This window comes from Anoplophora glabripennis, unplaced genomic scaffold (genome assembly GCF_000390285.2).
Source record: "Anoplophora glabripennis isolate ALB-LARVAE unplaced genomic scaffold, Agla_2.0 scaffold763, whole genome shotgun sequence".
Lineage (NCBI taxonomy): Eukaryota > Metazoa > Arthropoda > Insecta > Coleoptera > Cerambycidae > Anoplophora > Anoplophora glabripennis.
This window is the reverse complement of record NW_019417642.1, coordinates 189,219-216,771: the sequence shown is the minus strand read 5'-3', so window position 1 is coordinate 216,771 and position 27,553 is coordinate 189,219. Positions and strand designations below refer to the sequence as shown.

The 27,553-nt window shown below is 33.5% G+C and overlaps 3 protein-coding genes across 3 annotated transcripts; 1 reads left to right on the top strand and 2 right to left on the bottom strand.

Annotated features, from left to right (window-relative positions):
* The first annotated feature begins 442 nt into the window (after positions 1–442).
* On the top strand, positions 443–15,898 carry LOC108914200 (pre-mRNA-splicing factor ISY1 homolog). The gene is made up of 6 exons (XM_018719950.1): positions 443–606; positions 668–690; positions 747–1,114; positions 2,764–2,913; positions 5,268–5,374; positions 15,656–15,898. Exons 1-6 carry the CDS (start codon positions 604–606, stop codon positions 15,815–15,817), a joined length of 813 nt encoding a protein of 270 aa, XP_018575466.1. The 5' UTR covers positions 443–603; the 3' UTR covers positions 15,818–15,898.
* LOC111692438 lies at positions 13,327–13,971 on the bottom strand. Its single transcript, XM_023456451.1, has 2 exons — positions 13,647–13,971; positions 13,327–13,522 (listed from the first exon to the last, which is right to left on the bottom strand). The coding sequence occupies exons 1-2, from the start codon at positions 13,945–13,947 to the stop codon at positions 13,386–13,388; spliced, it is 438 nt and encodes a 145-aa protein (XP_023312219.1). The 5' UTR covers positions 13,948–13,971; the 3' UTR covers positions 13,327–13,385.
* Positions 15,422–27,553, bottom strand: LOC108914199 (importin-13). The gene is made up of 17 exons (XM_018719949.1): positions 27,312–27,553; positions 27,088–27,255; positions 26,882–27,034; positions 26,702–26,820; positions 26,507–26,644; positions 26,183–26,378; positions 25,917–26,129; positions 25,382–25,832; positions 23,388–23,569; positions 23,159–23,323; positions 21,746–21,925; positions 21,558–21,695; positions 21,044–21,275; positions 20,835–20,987; positions 17,929–18,103; positions 15,928–16,026; positions 15,422–15,757 (listed from the first exon to the last, which is right to left on the bottom strand). Exons 1-16 carry the CDS (start codon positions 27,465–27,467, stop codon positions 15,933–15,935), a joined length of 2,913 nt encoding a protein of 970 aa, XP_018575465.1. The 5' UTR covers positions 27,468–27,553; the 3' UTR covers positions 15,422–15,757; positions 15,928–15,932.

Below are 27,553 nucleotides of genomic sequence, written 5' to 3'. Positions count from 1 at the left end.
CCTTAGCAAAGCGCATCCCAGGCTGCATAGCCGCACTACCCTACCCAACCATACCACACATAAACATGACACTACCCCCGGGGTTTACACAGACGAGCCGGCGAAGCAAGAAGAGCGCCAGAAGAAAGGGCCCTAGCCGGCGGGGCCCAGCCAGGACAAAAGGAGGTCCCACAAAGCGCCTACACCGGCCGCATTTGCGGTCGGGGTAGACGACGGATGGGGCCCACCTACGAAGGCTGTCCAGGCCTACACGAGATGAGGCAGGATAAAGAGGGATAATCCCCCTCGATCCCAAATCATTGAGGCCAATTTCTAGCCATAGAATAGTGGCGGCCGTGTAGGCATGGAATAATGGCGCGCACTCCGAGTCATAGTATACTGAGCTCTGAGTCCCTGGTATTATGTATTATATGTTTTGTGATTTATTTTGTCTCTGTTGTGATTTGATTTGAACATAACCTATATATACCTAACCTATTTCGAAAATCGCTTGTTATGCGCAAGGATTTTAATAAAATCCTTGGTTATACGCATTTTTTATTTTTTTTTATAGCCGTTCGTGTTTTTAGTTTTTACAGATCTGGAAAGCATAAAATATAAATAATGGTAAGATTAATAAAAATCAATATAAAATTATTTAAATTAATATGTATTTTTTTAATTTTAGGCACGCAATGCTGAAAAAGCTATGTAAGTAATAAATGCATTAATAAATTATGTGTATGTTAAGTTAATGAAAATTTTAGGACAACTTTGGCTCGATGGCGAGCTGCTCAATTAGGTGAAACAGATAAACATAAAAAACGCAGGCCATATTTGGCATCTGAATGTAAAAGTTTATATGCCTGTGAAAAATGGAGAATGCAAATTATTAGAGAAATTGCTAAAAAAGTTTCTCAAATACAGAATGCCGGTCTTGGAGAATTTAGGATTCGTGACTTAAACGATGAAATTAACAAATTGCTAAGAGAAAAGCGGCATTGGGAAGATCAAATAAAGGAATTAGGAGGTCCGGATTACCAAAGAGTAGGCCCTCGAATGTTAGACCATGAAGGAAAAGAGGTACCTGGCAACAGGGGTTATAAATATTTTGGAGCCGCAAAAGAGTTACCTGGTAAAAAATAGTTACTTTATGACAATATAATTAACATGACTGCAGTACGTACCTCTTGTGTTCATTATAAAAAATATACAAAACTCAGTAAGTAATCACATTTCTAATGTTTCTGGTGTAAATTTGTAAACTTCTGATTTTCAAGAATCGAGTAGTATTTGAATAAGTTTTCTAATTTTTATTAGAAAAGTTATCATTATACATATGCCAAGCGATATGTATTGCACAATAGTAGTGTTGTAAAGGCGAGAACATTCTCAATGTATGCTTAAGAATATTTGCAAATGTTTGTGCATTAAAAAACCATTGTCCACAAACTTCTCTATAGAATCAAAAAGGAAAACATTTCTTTGCTGAATTTTCTCAAAATTTGTGCCACATGACTACTTTTTTAAATTTTGCTTTTGTAATTATGGAGCATTTTTTGGGTAAATTTGAAACTACTCGGCATGTTCACAAGAAAATTTTCATTAGTTTAAAAGGAATACAGAATATTTCTCATTTCTTAATTTTATAACAGTTAACCATGTGAACATAAATCAGCAGGTTCATAACATTTATACTTATTTATTCATTTGTGCTCAATTAAAATGTTCCAAAAATAGATTCTTGAGCATTTTACAACACTACATAGTAGTAATTGAATTAATTGACTGATAGAGTACCGCTGGTATATAAAAAAGCCAGTGTCCAAGAGACAGCTGTGTTTTATTACCTATTAACAAATACTATTCCTGATTTAAAGCCATTCATTTTTATAAAAAAATCAAATATCCACAAATAAAAGTTCTTTTTAAAGCTCATTGACCATTGTGCAAACTTTCTACAAATTACTACTCTCTTATGTTATTCGAAAAAAGCCTGATTTTCAAGTAAAACTTATAATACCAATTGAAAACACTTTTACTTAAATGACGTGACAAGCACTAATCATTCGGTTATTTATTCGAATAAAGAAATTAATAACAGTCATCATTTTAATGATTTTATATGAGTAAATGCTCAAAAATACCTCCATTTCCACGAACACAAGCGAGACAAATTTTTAGTAATTTGTTTAAAATTTATTGTTGCTGGAATCTGATGAAAAGTGTTATTTATTCTTTCTTCTAACTGCTAAGAATGTCAAAGTTGCTATTGCAGTCAACTTTGTAATTTTAAAAAGCATTATATTTGAATATCGAAGTGTGTTTATTGTGTATTGGCTTTTAAGTTTTACTCGAAATCAGGCTTTTTTCGAAAAACATAAGAGATTGGTAATTTGTAGGAAATTGAAAGAGGAATCCGAAAATATCATGGTTGTTATGTTACTGTAAAGCAGTTACGTACTATTTTATTTAGAAAAATATGCCACCGATAACCTGTATCTCCTCTACTGGAGCATGTAAATTGTAGGAAAAGCCAATTTTGGACAATGTTTACATAAATACATGTGCCTAATTTCAAATTATTTCACTTACTAGTTTTTAAATTATTTAAAAAAAATTTAAAAATTTCTTGAAGTTTAACGTCCTGTATTTTTTTAACGAAGCGTCCTAGATAAAAACTATAGGAAAGACCCCTTAAAATTCAAAGAATACGAGGTTTCATTTTTAGTCACCATTTGTGAATCACCCTGTATGTATAATTTTATTGTTGATACTTGTCAGGAGTACGAGAATTGTTTGAACAGGAACCACCACCACCTCCTAGGAAAACAAGAGCTGAACTTATGAAGGACATTGATGCTGATTATTACGGTTACATGGATGACGATGATGGGATTCTTATACCACTAGAAATGAAAGCTGAAAAATTGGGTAAGTTATACTGCCAAATGTTAACCTTAAGAATAGATTACTAATAACAGTTTTTGGTAAAACAAAGCCAGAAATTGCTGACTTCATTTTATCAGATTTCATTATCAGAAGTCATGTTAGTTGTTTTGTAAATGTTTTTATTAAATTGTCTTTTGTATGTTTTTCCATGACTCTGTCCAGCAACTTCAATATTTAGAACCGTCACTGATAACTATAAGGGTTTTTTGGCGAGCCAAACCACATCATACCCGGTTAGCTCGAGTTTGATTGTGTTAAGAGTTTGAGTTAACATTTGACAGAACTCGCAAAAATTCTTTTGGTTTGGATATCTAATCAATAATAAAATCGTAACCTATAATCTATGATAGTGCTCGTAGCTCAAGTTGTTTGATTATTTCTTAAATACTATAGTTGTTATTCCTAATCTGAAATGCACATCCATGAAATAACGTTAATGTATAGATGGTTATTGAAACAAAATGGGTTTACCTTGTTCACAAATATTATCTATTCCAACGTAAATGTATCGTCTAAAAGGATGTTAATAAAAATCTATACAGTTCAATATAGAAAATGCATATCTATATATTAACTTAATATCCAAACCAACCCACAAGTCCGGTTTGATGGTTAGGCAAACTCTGCCAAACCGGGTTAACTACATTTCTCGCTAAAACGTCAAATCTCAACAAACTATAGTTAAGCGGGTTAGCGGTTTTCTCGCCAAAAAGTGTTTTGCCCTTCAGTGGGCCCTACTGCCTCAAGATGGGCATTTGGAGTTTCGTGGCCATGAAGACATTTGATCAGTAATAAAAAAGGGACAACATATCAATTTTTCAGGAAATTTCACTGAAATACCAATTTCCATAAGGCATGTGCGGGGTTCTTTAGTTTAACCCAGTTTAAATTCCACTTTTATTTAAACTAACTACTTTGGATCTAAATCTGCAGTACCGAAGAGACAACGAAATGCAAATGCAGCATTCAAAGCAAACCCGATCAAGCTCCGGCTTATTCCGCTGTTCATGCTCATAAGTGACGATTTGAGCTGCCAGTAGTATTTCAGTAATGCTGATCTGATTATTTCTTAGAGCCACGCCACGTAATTACTGCTGTTTTTGTTTAGTTTAGGTTGGGCATTGGTTATAAGAAATATATTATTACTATTAAAATAATAATTGTATATTTATTACACCAAATTTTTATAAAAATACACATTTAGTTTTCTGTTTCTATTATATTTTTGTTAAAATTTCAATGGTTCTGCAGCTCTGCAGCACTTGTGTAGGTGCCACTCCTGATTTCAAAGTTACAAAGTTCATTTGTATCCAGGGGCGGCTCGTGACATTGAGAATAGGTGAAGCATATTCATTGATTCAGTAAAAAGAAAAAAAAAAAAAAAAAAGCGCCGCAGGCGAAAATTTTCAAATTTGCAAGGTCAGACGGCTTCAAATGAATCTGGAAATTTTTAGTTGCATTTGCAATATTATCGAAAACTGACTCGTGAGGATTTTTATTTAGATTTTATAAAAAATAGAAATATTAGTTTGGCTTGTGGACTTCTGCAAACACAAACGCACACCGTACGTGTATGTTCCAAAGAAGCTTTGTGATTACGACAGCCTAGCGGGATGCTACCAAAATTGTTAAATCCCTCCTTATTCCACATGCCCGACTTTACACCCACAATTAAACATGGCATACAGAAAAGTTTTTTTAAATAAACACTTCCACACAACCACTTACACTCCGAATACCATCCATTCCGAAACTTCCGAAGGTACACGTCTTTCGACTTCCCCTTTTTTCCATATCGAGAGAATAAGGCACAGGTCTCTCGCAATTTAAAAAATCCTTTTTGTCCTCAATTTTCCATCTGAAAAATGGCAAAAAATGGCGTTTCCAATAAAATACATACTGAATCATACATAGGAAACATTTCTACAATGCTGCTTCAATATCCACGTCAGTCGTTCCCCCACGCCGTAGTTTACTCCCGTGTTAGCCGTCTCGTTGCCATGACAACCGCCGTAAACAACGCTTCGAAGAGAAGTGGAATTTTAGATGAAGCGGTGCGTCACTTGCGTCACCTAACGAGTCACCACTGTTTGCATCGTGTTATGTCAGAAAGATCATTTTTTCATGTTTTCGTTGTCTCAATTTCTGGAATGATATTCTGTTTGCATTATTTTATAAATGTATCTAGATCAAAAGTGATTTATTATACATTTTTCAGGGCAAATTAGATACAACACATTTTGTAATTTTTATTTAATCTCCGACATTTTACAGTGTGTTAACCTAAATTTTGTCTGACACTAACAACTTAATATTAAAAAAACCATTATTTATAGCGATTCAAAAAGCTGTAGTAGATTGGAAAGAGAGAAAGGGGCAGAGGCTAAATAAGGACTCCGAGGAAGAGGAGGAAGAAGAAGAAAACATATACTCAGTACAAGAGGTAATAATTTCTGTAGTAATGGGACTTTTCAAAGAAATTTGTTTTTGAAAAAAAAGTTGAGGCTTTTGACATTATAATTAAACATATTAATATAAAGATAAATAATGCTACAAGATTTGATTATGTACAGTATTTGTAGTTGCTTAATCAAGTACAATTGCTCTCATGAGTTTCACATTCCATTTTTTTTTAAACAGCTATCACGTCAGTCCAGGTGTTTGGTACAAAATTATTCGTACCTAAATTATATTTGCCAATATAATGACTTGATTACAATTTTGACACTACACATACGTAGAAGTTTGTTTTAATCAGTCTTCTATTTGAATACAAAAAAAAAATGTAATGAAAACAAATGAAGTATTGATGAGAAAAACATGTTTTTTTCTAAATGGTGCCTTTTGTAACTTTTTCATGGATCATATGAATAATATTAAATTTGACAGCAAATACATTGTTGCTACTTTTTCAGATAGAATCGGAAACATCCCATATATTTTTGCTTGTTTACTATTTCTTTATGATTACTTAGTTATAGTGTTTGAGGGACATATCTCTAATAGTAGGGATGTTCAAAAATAGTGGCACAAGCATAATTTATTCTGGAAAGGCTCTGCTGGCATGAAACTACTTAGTATGATTGATTTTATAAGCTACGTTCTCAGATAAACCAAAGTAAGAGCTGATTTGAATTTTGAAGTTTGTAGGCCATCCGGATCCAGAGGACATTGCAATTGATGCCAAAATTGACATTGCGCATTTATCATTAGTAGGTATATATTTAGTCGAAATAAAGCACTGAACCTCTGAAATCTGTGCAGTAAGATGGATCGTAATGCGGTTTTTTGCATTCGATTCGTTAGAGTGTCCAGAAAGTTTGTGATCCTATGTGATCAATGAGAAATGAAAATTGCATCGGTGCATAAGAAAAATTCATTTTTAAAATTTCACTCGAAGAGTTAAGATATGAAAAATTTATAACTCGGAAAATATTGACGGAAATGATTTCAATTTTGCTACTCGGGGGGTTTTTGGGGTCACTGAAAACGAATATCACGGCGGCAACGGTCTCCGAGGTACCTAGTGCCCAGGGTAGCTGGTTTCCACTACGTCTCCTGAGGTTTTGTGGAAATTCGTTAGAAACTTAGCTGAAACTCGTTACCTTGAGGTTTTTGAGGTCGGTCAACACGAATATCACGACGGCAATGGTCTTCGAGGTACCTAGTGCCCCAGGGTGGCCGGTTTCCACGTCGTCTCCTGGAGTTTTGTGGAAATTTGTTATAAACTTAGCCGAAACTCGTTAGGATGGCTAGTTTCTGTGACAACTATTTTATTCTTAATTATTTTTTAATATAAAAATAGATTTATTCATTACAAAAAATACATGTATTCAAAAAAATATTATACTTACATATCTTTACAATTTTAATTTTTCTTATTTCATGTGTGTGCTATAACTTGGAGCTTATCCATATACAGTTCTGAAAGTCCCCATGGTACATCGGCCGTTACGTGAGAACGATAAAGTAAGTCGTAGAAATCGTGCGATAGACAAGGATGGTTACATTGAAGACGTTTCATAATCTGAATAGTCACCGCCCGTTTTAGGTTACAAGTGGGAGTGACTATTCAGATTATGAAATGTCTTCATTGTAACCATTCTTGTCTATCGCACGGATTTCTGTGACTTACTTTATCACTCTCACGTAACAGCCAATGTATCATGGGGACTTTCCGAACCTGTATACTAGTATGTGTAAGAGTATATATTAGTAGGTATATATTTAAGAGTAAAATGTGGAAGCAGCGGCCACCGATCTCAGTCCTTACCTAAAATTTCATCAATGCTACCAATTGTATTAAAAGCGCCAAACTTAAAAAAAATATATTTCGGATTATTTATTTAGATATTCGATAAAGCTTATGAAGATGACATCGGTACCTCGGAGACCATTACCGTTGTGATATTTGTGTTGATCGACCCTAAAAACCCCAAGGTAACGAGTTTCGGCTAAGTTTATAACGAATTTCCACAAAACTCCAGGAGACGACGTGGAAACCGGCCACCCTGGGGCACTAGGTACTTCGGAGACCGTTGCCCTCGTGATATTCGTTTTCAGCGACCCCAAAAACCCCGAGGTAACGAGTTTCGGCTAAGTTTGTAACGAATTTCCACAAAACTCCAGGAGACGACGTGGAAACCGGCCACCCTAGGGCACTAGGTATCTCGGAGACCGTTGCCGTCGTGATATTCGTATTGAGCGACCCCAAAAACCCCGAGGTAACAAGTTTCGGCTAAGTTTGTAACGAATTTCCACAAAACTCCAGGAGACGACGTGGAAACCGGCCACCCTAGGGCACTAGGTACCTCGGAGACCGTTGCCGTCGTGATATTCGTATTCAGCGACGCCCAGAACCCCTGAGTAGTAAAATTGGACTCATTTCCTCCAATATTTTCCGAGTTGTAAATTTTTCATATTTTAACTCTTCAAGATGCAATTTTAAAAATGCATTTTTGTTATGCACCGATGCAATTTTCATTTCTCATTGATCACATAGGGTCACAAACTTTCTGGACGCTCTAACGAATCGAATGCAAAAAACCGCATCACAATCCATCTTACTGCACAGATTTCAGAGGTAAGGCCATTTTTAGTGCTTTATTTCCTCGACTAATTACATTTATTACTTTTATTAAATCGCAAAGTTTTGACCTAACTAAATATGTTTAAATTTAGACATGTTCATTCGATTAGCAACTCTATTTCGAAGAAGAGATATTTTTCAGTTTATTCAAAAAATGAATCATTTTCAAGTTATGATTTTTTTCAGTCTAATATAAACTTATCACACAGTTGAATAAATCAAAAATAATTCTTAAATTCCTATTAAAAATGTATAGGAATTTTTTTATTGTAAATAGAATTTAAAATGCAATGTGATTATTAAAAGAAACTTCACTGGCACAGAAATAAATGTGCCTCATCAATGTTTTTTTTTATGATTACGCTGTTTTAAAATTGCTTTGTAACAAAAAATACCTACGAATGTATTTTTATAAAACAAATAGTTTTAGTTATTTTATATTTATTGAAGTGCAGAGAAAGGTTATTTTAGACAGAAATAAAATAACTTGAAAATTATTCCTTTATAAAATTTCCAAAATACTTGGTGCCTTCGAAATTCTAAGATTTATAGTATACAAATTCAGGAAATTTTTATCATTATTTTGTTGTCATCAGACCAAGTTTTATTATTCTCCGTGTCAAACATCTTTCCAGATATTTGCGTGTTTGTGATGCTTTTCAAAAACTTACATACTTTCAAACTTGGCCTCAAGGTTATCTGGTAGCAAGCTGCTCCTTAATGTATTAGGCTTGTGGCACACTTGGATATACTTTTCTTTCCATTAGAGATAAATGTGTAAACAATCTGACAACAGTGCAATCGTTCTCATCAAATCGGACGTGTCCTTTTATGCATAAATGAAATTTGATATCAGTACATATAAAATTAAAGGGGGGGTATATCATTAAAATGAAATATCCTATTTATTTAATCATTGATCTCCTACACTGTATGTTGTTTGTGGTGTGCGCACTGCGTCACATCAGTATACATTTTCATATACTGGCATAATCCACCGTCACATTAAACACAGCCGACGGCATCTATGGGAGACCAATGACTAACTGTTACAATTTACTTGTATACAACTTGTGACATGGTGGGATTAAAAATGAAAGAGCTTGTTCAAATTTAAGAATATTTTGTTATAAACACTTTTAAGGACAAATGAATCTAGTGTGCTATAATTTGCAAATTTAAATGCACGGGATGATTTATAGTTGAATTCTATGTCAATGAAAAGCCTCAATGTAAGATAAAAAATTCATATAAATATAGATCATACAACGATTTGTTTTTTAGATCTAAAATGTTGAAATTAAAAAAAAAATTACATAAGTGGACATAATTCTGGTTAGTATACTTTCTTTCAAAAATAAATTCTTCTATTTTATTTGAGAAATGAGCCATTTTTGAGTTATATTTTTCTTAATGTTAAATAAGCCTGCAACACAGTTCAGTAAATCAAAAAAATTTTTATAGAATTTTCTTTTAGAAATATAATTTTAAATGCAATATAAATATCATGCGTTCAAAAATTTTAGAATAGAAAATAAGTCCACGATCTAGTTGAATAAATTGAAAATAAATCAGAAGTCAAAAGATCATTGACATAGATCTTTTGACTTCTGATTTATTTTCAATTTATTCAACTAGATCGTGGACTTATTTTAAGTTTAAAAAAATAACTCAAAAAATACATTGGAAGACATTTGTTAGAAATTCAAAATAAAACTGAGAATCAAATTAATTTCTCAAATTAGTAGTATCTCGAAAACGCAGCATTCTGTGATTTGTTAAAACTATTATTTAATTGTTTTTCTTAGACAGGTCCTCTATCAAATGATAATAGTTTTATTTTTGAAAGTGGTATTTCCTAATTATTATTGAAGTGCCATACCTTCATCTATACTCTATATACAGGGTGTTTATTAAGAACTTTGACTAATTTTAAGATAAAAGCTGTTCTTGAGATACAGGGCGTCCAAAAGAAATTTTTTATTTTGTAATTATTGTAAATGTAACTTATTTCTAGAAGTAGTTTAGTCTTAGTCGTGTAAATGATCTAAGTTTGTCACATTGCAATACAATCAATAAAAGACACATGTTTTCACTTGTTTTTCAAAAACTTAATGATTCAACTTACAAAATTCCAACACATGTTTAACTTTAAACCCGTTTTCTTAGAAAACGGCTGCTTTCAGCAACAAATACCAACAGTACTTTTTGTATGTAAAATTGAATGAAGAATAGGTATGTTTAGTCAAAAGTAACATACAGTGCAGCACAAAAGAGTTGTGGTTATTTAAATCCAGGTACAATACTTTATGTGGCGCCCTCTAACATTAAACAAAAACTAAATACAATAGAATCCCGATTATCCCTGCGCGGTTGACTGTGCGACAGATTCTTCGTGCGCTGCAATATTTATGATTATTTGCTATCCACGTGCGGGGCGAAAAAACGCTCAGAAACAAAAAAAAAAGATGAGTCTCTGCTTGTTTATCGCTTACATATTATTTACCCAATAGGTATATGTAATAAAGTTCATATTTTTTTTGCAAAATTGGTGAGTTTGGGTGTTATTTTGATTAACCGTGTTTTCGATTATTCAGCAATGGATTGGTCCCGGATAATCGAGATTCTACTGTAAATATTTAAATTTCTCATCATCAATACTCCCAGTTTCCCAAATTTTGTCAAGTTGCCATGTTACTGAACAAAAATATAATCAAAATACTAAACAAAAATTTTATTTTTGAGCGCCCTGTATCAAGATTTAGGTATGAAAATTTTTGTATTCTGTATTTTGAAAACAAAGGCTCTAAAGACAAAATTTTCTTAAATTTGGACAAAGAATTATTTCTTCATTTTCCTCTCTTCTATGTATGTCACATTAATTTTACTAGACTGCCTACTTTTCACGAAAAAACGAGTTTCTTAAAAGTCTTATTACATACCGGGTGTCCCATTTTAATTGATACACGTAAATATCTCGTCAGAGAAGCCACCAATCGAAAAATGGCCTACAGTAAAAGTTGTTCAGTTCACTGGGAGAAACCAGCTGCTTAAATAGGATTTCCCCTTGAAGGTCTATGAAGGTCAACTTCGGAATCTTAAATGGGATCCCCTATTTTTAACATTGGAAATGGATTCAGCAGAAAATTTTACATTCGGATATGATCATACTTTGACCTTGAGGCCAAGGTCACAACGAGTTTAATTGATTCCTCACCCTTGAAGCAGTCTCGGAATAAGATGTTGACCTCCAGAATCGATGGGATTTACATCAAGGTACTTAATCACGACCTTCGTTTCGTCCTTGACCTCCACTTTGTCAAGGCCATTTGAAGGTTGACTAACAATTGTAGGAAAAAATAATGCTACGAACGAGTGAGGATAAAAATACCTAGTTACTTAACGTAGGTATAACTTCGCTCGAGAATTGAAAAAAGAGATATCTGAGTATGTTACAAAGTAAAACTGACTGACGGTGAAAAATTGAGAAAAAATAAAAATATCACACTACTATTTGTGAGCAATTGAATAATGTTGTCATTACGTTAGTATTCGGAATTTAAATCGTCACCTGATCATCAAATGAACTTTTTATTTGATCCCTTACTTTGCAGCGTACTTGGATACAAATTTACCGTTTTCCCAATATCTGATCTAAGTAATATACGGCCTGGCAGAAAAGAAAACAAAGTGAACCTTCAAATTCAATCCTGAACATCTTTTACAACATTTGTAGAGGTGGAGGTCGATTTTTATAGTTGACCTTCAATTGACCTTGACAAAGTGGAGGTCAAGGACGAATTGAAGGTCGTGATTGAGTACGTTGATGTAAATCCCATCGATTCTGGAAGTCAACATCTTATTCCAAGGCTGCTTCAAGGGTGACGAATCATTTAAACCCGTTGTGACCTTGACCTCAAGGGCAGAGATGTAAAACTTTCTGCTGAATCCATTTCCAAGGTTAAAAATAGGGGGTCCCATTTAAAATTCCGAAGTTGACCTTCAAGGTGAGTCAAGGTCAAATCCTAGGTAAGCATCTGGTTTCCTCCAGTGAACTGAACAACTTTTACTGTAAGCCATTTTTCGATTGGTGGCTTCTCTGACGAGATATTTACGTGTATCAACTAAAATGGGACACCCGGTTTATTATTTAATTTATAGTTTAAATTAGTCAAAATTTGTTTTATTTGTTTTTGTTTTTTATCTCTGTTACCTTCTTTAAAGTTTAAAGTTCCTTTTAAAGTTTGGAAATTCTGAAAAATTTTAAAATGCAGATGATACGGAGTTTTATTCACTCCAAGGAACGGTAATAGCCCGGGAGGCAGCGACATTATTGATGTAATTATTCCTACAAAGCTGATTTTTTCTCATTTTGTTGTTTTGATATCGTAAGTAAACGGAACGGCAGTCTACCGCGCCAATGTGGGGGCAAACGTTAGTAACAATTTTTTAAACATGTAAATAAATAATACTTAAATGCCTTATACCTACAAGGCTGAAACTTTTTAGAGTGATCAATTATACCTAAAAATACAGTATAGTGATAGTCTACCGCGTCGGAAGGGGGGCCATCAAGGGTCTACCACCCACGCAAGGTGTTGAAAAATTAACTTTTTTGACTTATTTCTACAAGGCTGAATTTTTTTCTCAAATACTTTAGTTTATAAGAGAACCAAAAAAAAACAGTCTACCGATCATCTAAGGGTGCAAAGCCTTGATAGACGCAATGGAATGCACGATCTCCCGAGCGCAGTCGCTGCGCCGATTCACTGTAAGCCGCTCTGAATAATAACTCATACCGGGATTAAATTACAATCTACAAAGCTGCTTTTTTGTCTATAGATATCTTACAATAATTATTGTCAAATAAACGTCTTATACCTTCGATACGAGGTGGCTAAAGCTTCGGTAGACGTGGCGAAAGTTTTTGCGCGGAAGTTGCTTAAAATTCCAAATTTATTATTAATTATAATTTTTTGAGCTTACACCATTATTTAAACGTATGATATAGTAACAACGAGCGAGCGTTAGCGAGCGAGATTTTTGCTAGTATAATAGGTATTAACAAAAGTTAAAAAATTTTTTTTTTCAAATAACTGACCTTTTTCTTTTTTAACATTGAATAATTAAATTTATTTCACTTTTACTTATAATTTATAACAATAATACTTTTCGATAATAGCGCGCGAAATGCTTGATTTGCGATTCATCATCACATTCGTCAATTACACTCGTGCGAGAATTATTCTATCGCACTAGTATCGAACAATATTTTACGACACTTATTTATAAAATAAATGATAACAACGCAAATGTTTTTTATTACAACAATATAGTAATTATATAAAAAATAAATATATTTTTCTTATTCCTCATCGCTACTGACATTTGATTCCTCATCGCCTTCCATATCATCACTATCTTCATCCTCATCATCTTTCTGGTCACACACTCCATCATTTTCTTTAAGGTATTGACAACCGTCATTTGCAATTTCTGTATCTGCAAATAGCAATATATTATTAAATATTTATTATATTATGCTAACATAAATTCACCCCCTTTAGGGTCTGAAAGTCATTTTTTAATTGAGTTTTAGACTTCCTTAAAATGCAAATATGTGTACCTGAATCTTTATCGTTCTGTAGATCAAACGTCACATCATCGATTGACTGAGGCAATTGGTCGCCACTAAACCAATTAAAATCATATCTTGCATTCTCATCCACTTTCCAGCCACAGTCGAGTGGGGATAATGTTGTAGGCTCTTTTAAGTGAGCATTACTCCAAATTTGTGCAATATATGCTGTTCGGAGTATGTGTTCTCGGAGCTCTGATTGACAAGGTGGTAAAGCAGATGCATCGAAACTCTTGACCTTTTGACGAAAGATTTTATCGTTAGTAGTTTTGTAAGCTTTCAAAAACATCACTGATCGATGTGACGTTTGATCTACAGAACGATAAAGATTCAGGTACACATATTTGCATTTTAAGGAGGTCTAAAACTCAATTAAAAAATGACTTTCAGACCCTAAAGGGGGTGAATTTATGTTAGCATAATATAATAAATATTTAATAATATATTGCTATTTGCAGATACAGAAATTGCAAATGACGGTTGTCAATACCTTAAAGAAAATGATGGAGTGTGTGACCAGAAAGATGATGAGGATGAAGATAGTGATGATATGGAAGGCGATGAGGAATCAAATGTCAGTAGCGATGAGGAATAAGAAAAATATATTTATTTTTTATATAATTACTATATTGTTGTAATAAAAAACATTTGCGTTGTTATCATTTATTTTATAAATAAGTGTCGTAAAATATTGTTCGATACTAGTGCGATAGAATAATTCTCGCACGAGTGTAATTGACGAATGTGATGATGAATCGCAAATCAAGCATTTCGCGCGCTATTATCGAAAAGTATTATTGTTATAAATTATAAGTAAAAGTGAAATAAATTTAATTATTCAATGTTAAAAAAGAAAAAGGTCAGTTATTTGAAAAAAAAAATTTTTGAACTTTTGTTAATACCTATTATACTAGCAAAAATCTCGCTCGCTAACGCTCGCTCGTTGTTACTATATCATACGTTTAAATAATGGTGTAAGCTCAAAAAACTGTAATTAATAATAAATTTGGAATTTTAAGCAACTTCCGCGCAAAAACTTTCGCCACGTCTACCGAAGCTTTAGCCACCTCGTATCGAAGGTATAAGACGTTTATTTGACAATAATTATTGTAAGATATCTATAGACAAAAAAGCAGCTTTGTAGATTGTAATTTAATCCCGGTATGAGTTATTATTCAGAGCGGCTTACAGTGAATCGGCGCAGCGACTGCGCTCGGGAGATCGTGCATTCCATTGCGTCTATCAAGGCTTTGCACCCTTAGATGATCGGTAGACTGTTTTTTTTTTGGTTCTCTTATAAACTAAAGTATTTGAGAAAAAAATTCAGCCTTGTAGAAATAAGTCAAAAAAGTTAATTTTTCAACACCTTGCGTGGGTGGTAGACCCTTGATGGCCCCCCTTCCGACGCGGTAGACTATCACTATACTGTATTTTTAGGTATAATTGATCACTCTAAAAAGTTGCAGCCTTGTAGGTATAAGGCATTTAAGTATTATTTATTTACGTTTAAAAAATTGTTACTAACGTTTGCCCCCACATTGGCGCGGTAGACTGCCGTTCCGTTTACTTACGATATCAAAACAACAAAGTGAGAAAAAATCAGCTTTGTAGGAATTGGTGCAAAATTTCTGTCGCTGCCTCCCGGACTATAATGATTACAATGAAAGTAGTACAAGAAAGTCAGGATATTCTGTGATTGTCATTGATTTAATTATATTAAATGACTAACCATTTAACTAAAAAAATAGAATAAAGCAAAGATGTGATTACTTCTGAGTTTAATAAACATGTAAAATATTAATCTTCTAATAACTTAAGCAAGACTAATTCCAACAATTTTTTTTTACATATTAAACGGCTTTTAATTTTAAAATTGTCCCAAAAAAGTCTTATAGTGGTATTTGGATAGTTGAAAGTGGAACGTGAAGTACGATAAAGGTCATGTCTTGTTGTCACTGAATGAAATCCATATATCTTTGATGCATGTACATTTTCAGTCGGACGATGAAGAAGACTCTGTAAAACAAGTTGCCGATGGTTCACAACAAAGGTTTGTCGCTCACGTACCAGTCCCGTCGCAGCAAGATATTGAGCAGGCACTTTTGAGGAGAAGAAAACAAGAACTATTAGAAAAATATGGTGTACAAGAAAATCAATAAATGTATATTTCAATTTTTTGTTTAAATACAATTGTAATGGATTAAGATAGTTATGAGTAAATATAATATTTTATATTTTTATCTTTGCTTCTGAACAATTTTTAACTTACCTAATCTATGGCAAATTTGGCTCGGGTTTCAATATACCACGACAAATCAATGTGAACTCTAATACGGAATCGGCCAGTTTTCTCTTGCTTGCTTTCTCTCTAAAAAGATAAAATTTTGTATTATAGTCCATCTAAAAATGTTAGAGTTAAATGAATGTACGCGGGAGCGCAAACGGCCCCATCTGTCATGCTGAGTCCCAACTGTGCCATTCAAATGGCTACAGTAGGAAGCGACCTGCTATATTTCAGGTACTTGTTGTACGACTGCCACCCATAGAGGGCGAAGACAATGTTTAATTGTCAGTGTTGCGAGAAACACCAGGCACAGACCAGTTTTGGACTTATTGTTGTGACGATTGGTGGGTTAAACTGACGAATGACCCTAGCTGTTGCACTAGGTATTGCGAGTATAATTCAATGCCGGTAGGGGCATATAGCCCTCGGAGTAGTTGTTTCCCACAACACTGACAATTAAAAAAAAGTTAAATGACTGATTAATTCCTAGGCATATACATGCGTATTGCCTTTTGGAAAGGGTTACAAATAATCAGTATATGGTAAATAATGGACGTCCCAAAATTCACGCAAGATTTGAATTTTGTACCATTTGTGCGGTAAAGTGTTGCCTACGAAAAAAAAAATAACGTAACAGCTTAGGGTTATTAAAAATGGAGTGCTACACGACAGAACAACACATTTTTATTATTAAGCAATATTTTAAAAATAATGATGGGTTGGCAGTTACAGTCCGCAATTTCCGTACAAAATGTGGTCGGAATAGTGATTTAACTTCATCAACTGTGAAGAGATTACAGTAGAACCTCCTTTGCATCCACAACGTGTCACTGTTTGGTGCTTATTTTAAGCTAGAGGTACCATCGGACCATTCTTTGAAAATGTGGCTGGCCAGGCAATAACAATTCTTGCTATCGCAACATGATAATTCAGTTTTTTTGTGCCTAAAATGCAAGATATAGATATAAACGGTATGTAATTTCAGCAAGATGGTGCCACATGACATAAAGCCCGAGAAACAATTCAATTACTGCACGAGTCATTTCCAGGTCGTGTAATTTCCCATTTTGTTAATCAGAATTGGCTGTCCAGATTATGCGATTTAACGCAGTTGGACTTTTTTCTTTGGGTTTTTTTGAAGCCTAAGGTGGCCAACGATCACTCATGCATTGAACGAGATAATTGAGGGCTGTATCAACAAAATTGAACCGCATTTATGCAAAACGGTCATAGAAAATTTTGACAAAAGAGTTTGTATGTACTAGCAAAGCTGTGGAGGCCAATTATCCGATACGGTATTCCATAGATAACCCTGCAGTGTTTATTTTACCAATCAATAACAAATTTACAATTTTTAATTAAAAACCTGTACCTATTTTCTATCAAAATTACTTCTTGCGTGAATTTTGGGACATACAGATACTTTTGTTTTAATAAAGCTCCATTGGCACTAATTCACATTTAAAAGAAGGGCAAACAATATGTCTTCAAAATTCTATTGTAACGGTGCCACTTGTTCAGCATGAAATTTTCGTTTTAAAATTAGTTTATTGCATTTTATGTGTAAAACACGAAGTAAATAAAAAGCTAACATACAGTAGAACACCGATTATCCATGCGGCGGATTCTTCCTGCGCTGCAATGTTTATGATTATCCGCTATCTGTGTGCGGATTATCCGTGGCGGGGTGAAAAAAGCAATTCAGAAATTAAAAAAATACGAGTCTCTGCTTTTTTATCGCATACATATGTACAAATGTATGTAATAGGTACGTGTAATAATATATTTTTTGCAAAATTGGTGAGTTTAGGCGTTATTTTAATTAACCGTGTTTTCAATTATCCAGCAACGGTTCGGTCTTGGTCGTCCCAGATAATCAAGGTTCTACTGTACTTCCTAATTTAATGGGAAATTTCAGAACAAAGCATGACACCATTGTTCTGCCTGTTCATGTCTCAAGAATTTTTACATGGACTTTGTACCAACCTTAACACTGATTTTACAAAGGCTTCCTTTTGTTGAGTACCAATTTTAGGAGAAGGAAAACCTTCTTGGGCTAAAAGGGTGTTTAACCACCTACTTAAATTATCACAGTATTTCTTGTTTAACGCAAGAAGTATATCACTAAAAACGTCTACGGAGGCTCGTGGAGCAGTACTACCTAAAAATAAATTAGTTACATGCTGGGATATATAAGCGGGCAAAAGATTTCAGGACTACATTTATGTTCAAATGAGAAAATTTTTTGCTTTTTCTTTTCGTTTAGAAGTTACCTACAGTTATATATCGAAAAATAAACACAAAAACTCAAATTAGATGTAAGGTAGACAAGTACTTCATGGGAGTGAAACGACAAACCCCTGTTGTTTAAAGATTTTAATCATTATCAGATCCCAATACTTCACACATTACGTTACTTCAGAAGTGACAGACATGTTAGTAAATCAATAACGTGACCAATAATTTTGTTTGGAACAATAATTTTATTTCATTCATGTTGGTAATTAAATTTCGGTAAAATTAAAAATTATTAAAACAATAATATCAAGATTACATTCGAACACAATGATTGATTGGTGTAATTTTTCGCGCGATTTTATTCAATGAATTAGCAATCACATTATCTCGAGTGCAGACCTTACGGTTTGCCATTGTTCATTGTAAATGATTCATTAATATTGATTATGAGATATAGGGTGTTGAAAATTTTAAGATATATTTGAAATAATTTTGGAAGAGTCAATGTTAGTTCTTAAAATTTGGCAGTTATTGTACGTTGGTAAAGAGCTGCATTTTTAGTAAAAAGGCAATTTTTATCTGCCACCAATGGCGTAGTTAGGTGTGAATCAGTCAACATTTTCGTTATAAAATGTAGAACGCCAATGGATTTTTTTTTTTTTTAAAGACGTCTTGAATTTTGTGTGTTGAATATTAACCTATTTTTAGAAAAAAAATAACTTATTTATGTATTTAATTCAGCGGTACTTTTTTGGTACCGAGATTATTGTCATTTTGCTAGTTATAAGTTGTCAATCAAAACTGTGGATTAGACAATAAAAATGTCAAAAAAGAATAAGTTTACCAATGCTGAAATAACTCAGATGCATTTCATTATCGGCTTAGCAAATGGGAATGTGGAAGAAGCACGGCGAATTTATCAGGAATGTTATCCTAACAGAGTAACGCCATGTGCTAACACATTTAGAAAGTTACATCTCAAATTGAGTGAAAATGATAGTTTTAAGCAGGCAGACTTTCAACAGTGTCACTCTCAGAGTTAGAAGAAGCTATACTTCGAGAGATAGAAGATTCTTCGACCAGTACCAGAAAGATAGGCCATTTTAATCCCTACATGATCTTGGGTAGTCAACCGACCTCACATAAGATACATCATCTGAACGTAAAACTTTCCGCTCTTTCCGCATTCAGAGTCAAAAATAGGGATTCCTATTAAAAAAACCAAGTTGACCGTCAAGGTCATAAGCAATGTCACCATAACATGTCCCCCTCCCAAGTCCAGTAACTTTTGTCTCAAACATTTTTTGCTAAACTTTACCTGGGCGTACCCTGTATAAGTCCAAAGACCTTTGGAAAGTTTTGATAGTTTGTCTACTATTCCCATACCACATACAACGGGTACAAACTCTGCTACCCCGTGATTTTCAGCCAAGGCTAGATTTTAGTAGGTGGTTACTCCATACGTTTCACATAATAACAATTTTTTGACGAGAATATTATTAACTGATGAGGGAACTTTTTCTCGAGAAGCAATTATTAATTTTCATAATGAACATTTTTAGGCAGACGAAATCCGCATCCAATAAGAGGTAGTCGTTTTCAGCAATCATTTTCTCTGAATATATGAATAGGGATTATTCATGACTATCTTATTGGACCACACTTTTTACCAGGTCAATTAACTGGTGACTCATATAGACAGTTTCTAGCCGAGGAACTAAATGTTCTATTAGAAGATATACCTCCACACGTAAGAGCTAATTTCTGGTTTATACATGACGGTGCCCCAGCTCATTTCAGCCTTGTTGCTTGTCAGTACCTTGACAATACCTTTCCTAATCGCTGGATTGGACGTGCAAGTCCTCAAGCTTGGCCAGCTCGCAGTCCTGATATGAATTCTTGCTACTTTTATGTATGGTGTCACCTCAAGTCTCTTGTGTATAAGACACCTGTACTAGATGATAATGAGTTACGACTGGAGTAGCGTGTTTTATCAGAAGGTTGCCATTTTCAACATCTTTGATTTTCTGTTAAAACTGATTATTTCTATAATTGTTGTTTGTAGTTGCCAGCCATTTTCCTAATAGGTTACTATTAAATTCATTACACCTTTTTTATTATAAAATATTAGGCGAGTCCAAAAATAATAAAAATTTAAAAATCTAAGTGTTTCCCACCACATGTTTATAGGAACTTTTTTTCTTTAAATACCATAAGAAACTGTGTCCTGAAGTTACGGACCACACTTAGGAAACACTCTGTATGTGTTTTGTATTATTTATATTTAAACATCATTTTTATAATCATCTGTTGGTGTAATTCAATGCTAGTTGGGGCTTGCAGCTCATAGAGTAATTGCCTCCCACAAAATCAGCAGTTAAGAATCTTGCCTGTGGAGTAGACCAATTGTTTGACTTCATTTGATCAGATTCTTTAAAAAAATTGTGAATTTGTTTGAATTAGCTTAATACCTTTACAACACCGTAAGAATAAGAGAGCTAATAGAATATGTTTTAATAAAAGTAGAAACTGTTCATCTTTTTTTTTTTTAAATATTAAAATCTAAATGGAACTGCAAAAAAGATTATAACAGTCCTTGATAAACTTGCATTTTAATGCTAATATTAAAATTTTCTTATAATAGTAAAAATTACCTAAATTCATTAAAATCCTTAAAACTAAACTTTCTCCATAAGTTTGTACAACATCAGCTTGGGACGTTTCTCGACTTTGAGACACAAAATGTACCAAAAAACTTGACACTGCCTTCAGAGTTTGAATTTCTGGTAATGCCAGGCATAAAATTGCTACAAGAATAATGATAAATATTTTAATTTTGTGCCTAATAACACAGTAAACCTACCACACTGAAAAAGGGCGCAGGTGTCTATTCCACTAACATTAATTAATTGGGGAACCTTCTTGGCTAAGGTACCTAACATGGAAAAGAATCCTTCTAAAACATCAGATTTCTCTGACAACTGGTTGTTTGTATTGTACTGTGCACAAACTTGCAAAGTAGAGTTTACAATTTCATGAAGAAGTTGTTGGTTCATTGCATTAAATTGTTCTTCCTTGCCAAACAATATTAAAACCTAAAACAAAATTGAAATTTCTAAAAAAAAGTCCGACAGATTAAAAACATAGATACAGAAATATTGTTTCTTCATGAGAAAAAAAGTCAGTCGTACCTAAGTTAAAAAAAAAATTGCTTCCCTGTTTGCTTCGAGTGTGTACTTCAAGCAATGATATGCTATTTAAAGAAATTTATAAATGTCTCGTGATGACATATACTGTGATGGAGCAGTAATAAAAAAGGGTGTCCTTGCCCATGCAATTTATTTATGTAACACAAAAGTGATCAACAACATACTTACCGTTTTTGCGACTACTAAAATATTAGATTGCGGACATTCCCTATAAACTGTAACAATCAACTGGAGAATATCATTTATCAGAGGCTTACAGTCTTCTTTTAGAGTGGTAACACAATACTTGAATACGATACTCAGATCCTAAAATGGTAACATTATTTTCTATGCAAAATAACTTAATTTCGGTTTACCTCCATCACTTCTGGATTTCTGCAATACTTTTCCCCTATGATGCGATATAATGGCATCGTGTTTTGCATTAAGAGTAAAATCGGTTGTTCTATATTTTCTTGAGTTTCTACGTGAAGAGAACTAAACAAGGCAGCTAAAATTTTCAGTCTTGTAACTAAGGAAGTTGTTACACTAGGAGACTGGAACAAAATAAACAACCATTATAAAACAACTAAAAATTAAATTTCAAAATGCGACGTCAATTTTATCAAATTTTTCAGTGGATTAAAAAACAGTTTCTTGACTAAGCTATTTTATCGTAGAATAGCATAGTTGTAGGGATGGCCAAAGCAGCCCTTTTGTAGGAACAATTGTTCTTTACTCCGACTACGACTGTACAATGCTGCTGAGGTACAAGATATAATTTACTATAAGGAAGACTTCTTAAAACAAATTTTTATTGTTAACAGTACTAGTTTCCATCGATATTTAAACCAACTTTTATCCTAAATGCAACAAAAAATAACAAAACATATACATACAACTCCCATTTCTTTTATTGCTGTCATAGTAAACTATTAAAAGGCTTAAGTTATAAAATTATCGTATCTGTTCTTCAAACCATACAGATCTAATAGCAGGTTATAATTTTAAGAGTGTGAACTGAACTACTAATCTGTCAATCGCAATCTGTGACAGAAACTCTTAAATAGTGATTAAAAAACTGTACCGAACAAGCAATTTACATTTATACATGTTAAGAGTAAAACCTGTTCCAAAAAGAACAGGTACTGCTCCGAAGTGCCATCCCTACTCAGTTATACCATTGATTTTACTACACTGTGGTTGTTGTACTAGTACTACAAGTTTAGTCTGTTTGAAAGTCCCCCACCTAAGTTACCCAGTCGTAGAAAACTGTAGCTTTTGTGCAGAAACTGTAGTATTTGTTTCCTCTACCTCTTCCAACCCAACCTTTTTGGAAAATATCGATTAAAACCATAACATTGAGGTTATGTAACTTCCTTGAAAAAAGAGTGTCATAGGAAATTATATAATTTTATGAGTAGAATCACCCCCTGATTTGTTTGCATTGTTTCAGGAACACCCTATATAAACAAAATACTTATAAGCGAATAGCAATAAATATCATTGGAAATCCTAAAAAAAATAATAAAGCAGCGAAATGAGTCTTTATTAGAATACCTATTTAATTTATTTATTGTGCAAATACTTTTAAATATTTTAAGAAAATATTTTAAAATATCAATTTTTGTACTTCGCAAATTATGTATGTGTTGTATACTGCTTGTACTCGTATTAAAACCTGTTTTAGTGTTGCTTCATATCTGATTATACAGGTAGTTTTTTTTTTTAATATTTTATTATGAGTATTTAGTAATTGTTTTTCTTTGATAAGGCATTTTTTGACTTACCGGTTCGGCATGAGCAAGCTTTTGTAAATCATCAAATGACGGAGCCAGAATCATATTTAAGTAACCCATAATCCTGTTTACTGGCAATATACTTAACACTCTTCCTATACTGTACATCAGTCTTCGGCATTCTGCCAATTTTAACAGCCCGCATTGCAACGCAGACTAAAAAAAACAAATATATCGAGTCGCCACTGAAATATAAAAAAAAAAGATAAAAAATTATTACCTGAGAAGTGATTAAAATATGATCGGCAAAAGGGATTAAAAAACTTTGACAATTATGACATATGTCTTTAAGGGCCATCGTTGCACTTGTTGATACTTCCGGGTTACCCAGTGCAGATAGAATTAATGGAAATACATTTTGTAACATATCGGGGTGATCTAAGAACCATTCAGAGTAGGCACCTAGAACATAAGATGTTAATATTTAAATTTTTTTATATTATTGTTTGTTGTTATTGTTAATGTAATATTTTGTTGGTTGAACTAGCAAATTTGTTTTATTCTAACAGAATTAACTGATTTAAAGGAATTAATGTACAGGCAGTCATCAGGTTACGTCGTTTCGACTTAAGTCGCTTCAAGTTGTGTTGAACAATATTTTACACCAGTCCTCAATCTAATGTCAATGGGCTCTTTCACTTGAGCGATCATCGATGTTGCAAGCCTTTGGCTATTTACAGAATGCCATGAATATTTTTAAGAAAAATGATCTAAATTTTGGAAGAAATTGTTAATAACAAAATTATTACTTCCTGTCAGTGTTATCGAGAAATGTATGAAAACAAGAGAAGAAGAAGCGAAACAAACTCAAATCGATACGATTTTTAAACCAATGGTTTAGTTTTTATTATAGTTCTTCTATTTTTTCAATTGTGCAATAAGTATTTACCAAATATACAGTTGTTTTATAAATAAAGTTCGATTATTTAATATTAATATATAGTTTTTTACATTATATGTTCTGATAGAACCTAATTCCTTCACTAGAAATGGATGAACGACAATGTATCGACTTACATCATTTATTTTACGAATTACACCAATCACAGCCGATGTAATAGATTTCTGTGTCAGCAAACCTAGAAATTGTAATCACCAGAGTAAATCCGAAATATAAATAAACGATTGATCTAGAAATTTTAAATTACATAACGTAGGTCCGCAAATGCTTCGTTTTCGAAATAGGGGGTGTCAAAAAAAAAACAATGTTTTTTGTTGATAATTTCCAAACTTTTCATTAGACATCATTTAAATTTGGGTCAATACATTTATGATATGTAGGTTATAATTGGGCCATAGTGACAGCGCATGTTATTACATATATGTTTTTTTTAGTAGGTAATGTTTTCATACAAATTCACGGGCCGCTTCCACACATTTCCGTTTGTGGTCTTCCGTAAGCATTCTCGGGACCCATCTTGCACAAACCTTGGCATACCCTAAATAGTTTGTTAAAATTTTGTCAAATGCTGGTTTTGTTGACATCAGGTATCATCTCGCAGAGCTCCCAAACCATCAACCTTCGATCTTTCAGTATTGCTTCTTCTACTTTCGCAATTGTTTCGTCCAGAATGCTGTTCGTCATGGACGTCTGTACGTTCGTCTTTGAATTCTCCGCACCATCTGCGCACTTGTTGTACGCTCTTACACGTTTCTCTGTAGACATAGTTGGGAATGAATGTCCTCCGGAGCAGTTTTTTTTGCACACAACAAACGAATCACAGAGCGTAATTCACACCTGGCATGAGACGCGAGTGGGAGCTCCATCTCTAGTGGCTGCCAAGACTGACCGTCACAAACAGCTCGCCGGGGCGGGAAATGGGAGAGGGAGAACCAAGCTACACATCAGTATTGCCAGATCCTGAGTAACAGTGTTCCTCATGACTGCAGGTCCTTGGGAACCTTATTTTACAGACAACCGTCGTACATACCATAAATGTATTGACCCTAATTTAAACGATTTCCAATGAAAATTTATCAATAAAAACATATTTTTTTATTTTCTTGACATCCTCTATTTGGAAAACAAAACACTTGCGGACCTAGGTTTATAGGAATTTTATTTTATATTTTTGGATGTAAATTTCAACACTATGTATTTCGGAAACCAATGCCTTTTGGTTTATAAAGGGTTTTTTTGGTCTAAAATGATCCATTATATGAGCTTCAGGGCTTACGACAAACAGATTCGAAATGTCACAAATTTTCACTCACCAACAGTTTCCAAAGCAGTAGCCATGACCTTTGTGTGCAATTCATTAAACGGTATGCTTTTTATAGTAACCATTAACTTTGGCACATATAAATTTTCATACTCTATGCTCTCGGCTACCGCTCCAAAAGCATGTAAGACGGTTTCAACCTCGTTCCACTGTATGGGCTGTGTAATACCATTGCTGCTATCCTTTTGAAGAGACTCGACAAGCTTTGTATTCAATATATCCAACATTTCTAGATTAAGTACCACATAACAATACATAAATGTGTCTGCGATATCTTGTCGGTAACAGCGGAAGAGTTCTTTGTCATCCAGAGACCATCTAATATCATCCACGTTGGGAAACATAGATTTCCTTAACATGATGCACACCAGGTCGCGATAATATGGTTTTATCATGAGTATCATTTGTGCACATTCTGCAGTTTCTAATGATATTATATCATCCTAAAATTATATTTATACTACAATGGCTCTACATTAGAATGACTGATAATCAAAAGCTTAGAAGAACTGACAGTGATTACTTACTTGCAACGTGTACCAAAAACCAAATGTAAGTGTACTACTAGATTCATCAACAGGGTACAATCCAGGCAGATTAGTACATTTTAAAATTGAGTTGAACAGATCAAAACTAATTCTTTGTTCCTCTGGATTTTGCGATTTTAAATTATGAATGAAAATTTTCGAATGGGTATCTGCTATGGTTATTATTAAACCATATAAATTAGCCACTACGTCCTATAAAAACACATTTTAAATATTTACAAAACAGTATTTACCCATTTACAAACCTTATTTAACTCTGGCAAATTTCTTTCAGCATCTAAAATTTTATCAAATTTATATAAGATTTGAGCTGCATATTTGGTAATATGATTTTTATATTTATTTGTATGGGGATGCTGTATAATAGCTGTTAATGCTTCTACTGTGACTTCCGATAATTCTATTTCTTCACCAGACAAACCGTCAGCATCACTTTTGTTCCTACAATATAACTAATTACATACGTTTTACCACCAATTTAAGCCAATTAAATACTCATCGAACCATTTGCAATAATATACTTTCAAGCATTTATTAAAAAAATATAAAAAACTATAAATGTATCTTACCAGTAAACAAAACATGTCAAATCAATCAATAAATCAATTACTGATGTACACTCATCTATATTTAAGCCGTCCAATTGAATCCAAGCTGCTGCACACCTGGTAGCATTCAAATATGTAGTTAAGTTGGACATGTCAAACCTGTAAGTGAAATGATGTAATTATCTTCCGAGTACCTAACTCAACTAATAACATTACCCAGCATTTGGTAGAGGCATTAAACACATTTCCACTACTTTTAAAATATCTTTAGATACCTCTTGAAGAACAGCTCGAACTCTATTCCTTTGGTTTAATGCTAAAACGGTACTTTGAAACTGAAATAAATACAGAATTTTATGTTACAATATAACTGAACGCATCTATACCACATCTTACTTCTTCTGGTATCACAGTTAATATTTCTAAAAGTATCCAAATGACCCTCTCTGGTTCCACATTAGGAAGATGTTGTGGTTGAAAGCTAGAAACGAGTTCTTCAAATGCATTTGGCCAATGCACTGGTATTGTATGGATAATGTAGGCTGATAACTGTAACAAAATGAATCCAACAAAGATTCAACTATGTTAAAAAAATGTCTTACTGTTATACACAAACGATTAAGAACTATTTTTGGACCCATTGCATAATTAATAATAGCTTCTAATATCCGTTTCTTTAATAGTTCATAATGATCTTCGGGAACTTCATTCCAGTGTTTCATTAATTTTGTGTGTAAAGTAGTAGCAGCAAAAAATTGAACTTCAGAACTCTAAAATAAGAAAACATATTGAAATATTTGTCAAAGCCAATCTTCTTTTATATTACTCTCTGAGGGCTAAGCAGTTCCCAGACAAAACTCCATGCTTGGGGAGAATTCTGAGCCTCAGTTAACCATTGATGTGCTTCGGCTTGCTGCTGATGGGCTTCAGTTCTATAAAATAAAGTCACAGCTTCTTCTAAATTATTTGCAGTATACTCCATATTGTGTTTCTAAATAAATTAAGTTCTTAAATTTCAGCTTAATTCTATATTTATTATTTGACACTTGTTTACTACATTTTACAAAA

Coding starts and splice junctions, on each gene's coding strand:
- LOC111692438 (XM_023456451.1), bottom strand. CDS start 13,947: ATGTTTTTGAAAGCTTACAAAACTACTAACGATAAAATCTTTCGTCAA. Junction 13,523..13,646: donor ACAGAACGATAAAGATTCAG/GTACACATATTT, acceptor TGCTATTTGCAG/ATACAGAAATTGCAAATGAC.
- LOC108914199 (XM_018719949.1), bottom strand. CDS start 27,467: ATGGAGTATACTGCAAATAATTTAGAAGAAGCTGTGACTTTATTTTAT. Junction 25,833..25,916: donor GTTTTTGGTACACGTTGCAA/GTAAGTAATCAC, acceptor ATATAATTTTAG/GATGATATAATATCATTAGA. Junction 18,104..20,834: donor AAGGATTTTAATGAATTTAG/GTAATTTTTACT, acceptor ATTTATTTTTAG/GTAGTACTGCTCCACGAGCC.
- LOC108914200 (XM_018719950.1), top strand. Junction 1,115..2,763: donor AGCCGCAAAAGAGTTACCTG/GTAAAAAATAGT, acceptor GATACTTGTCAG/GAGTACGAGAATTGTTTGAA. Junction 5,375..15,655: donor ACATATACTCAGTACAAGAG/GTAATAATTTCT, acceptor GTACATTTTCAG/TCGGACGATGAAGAAGACTC.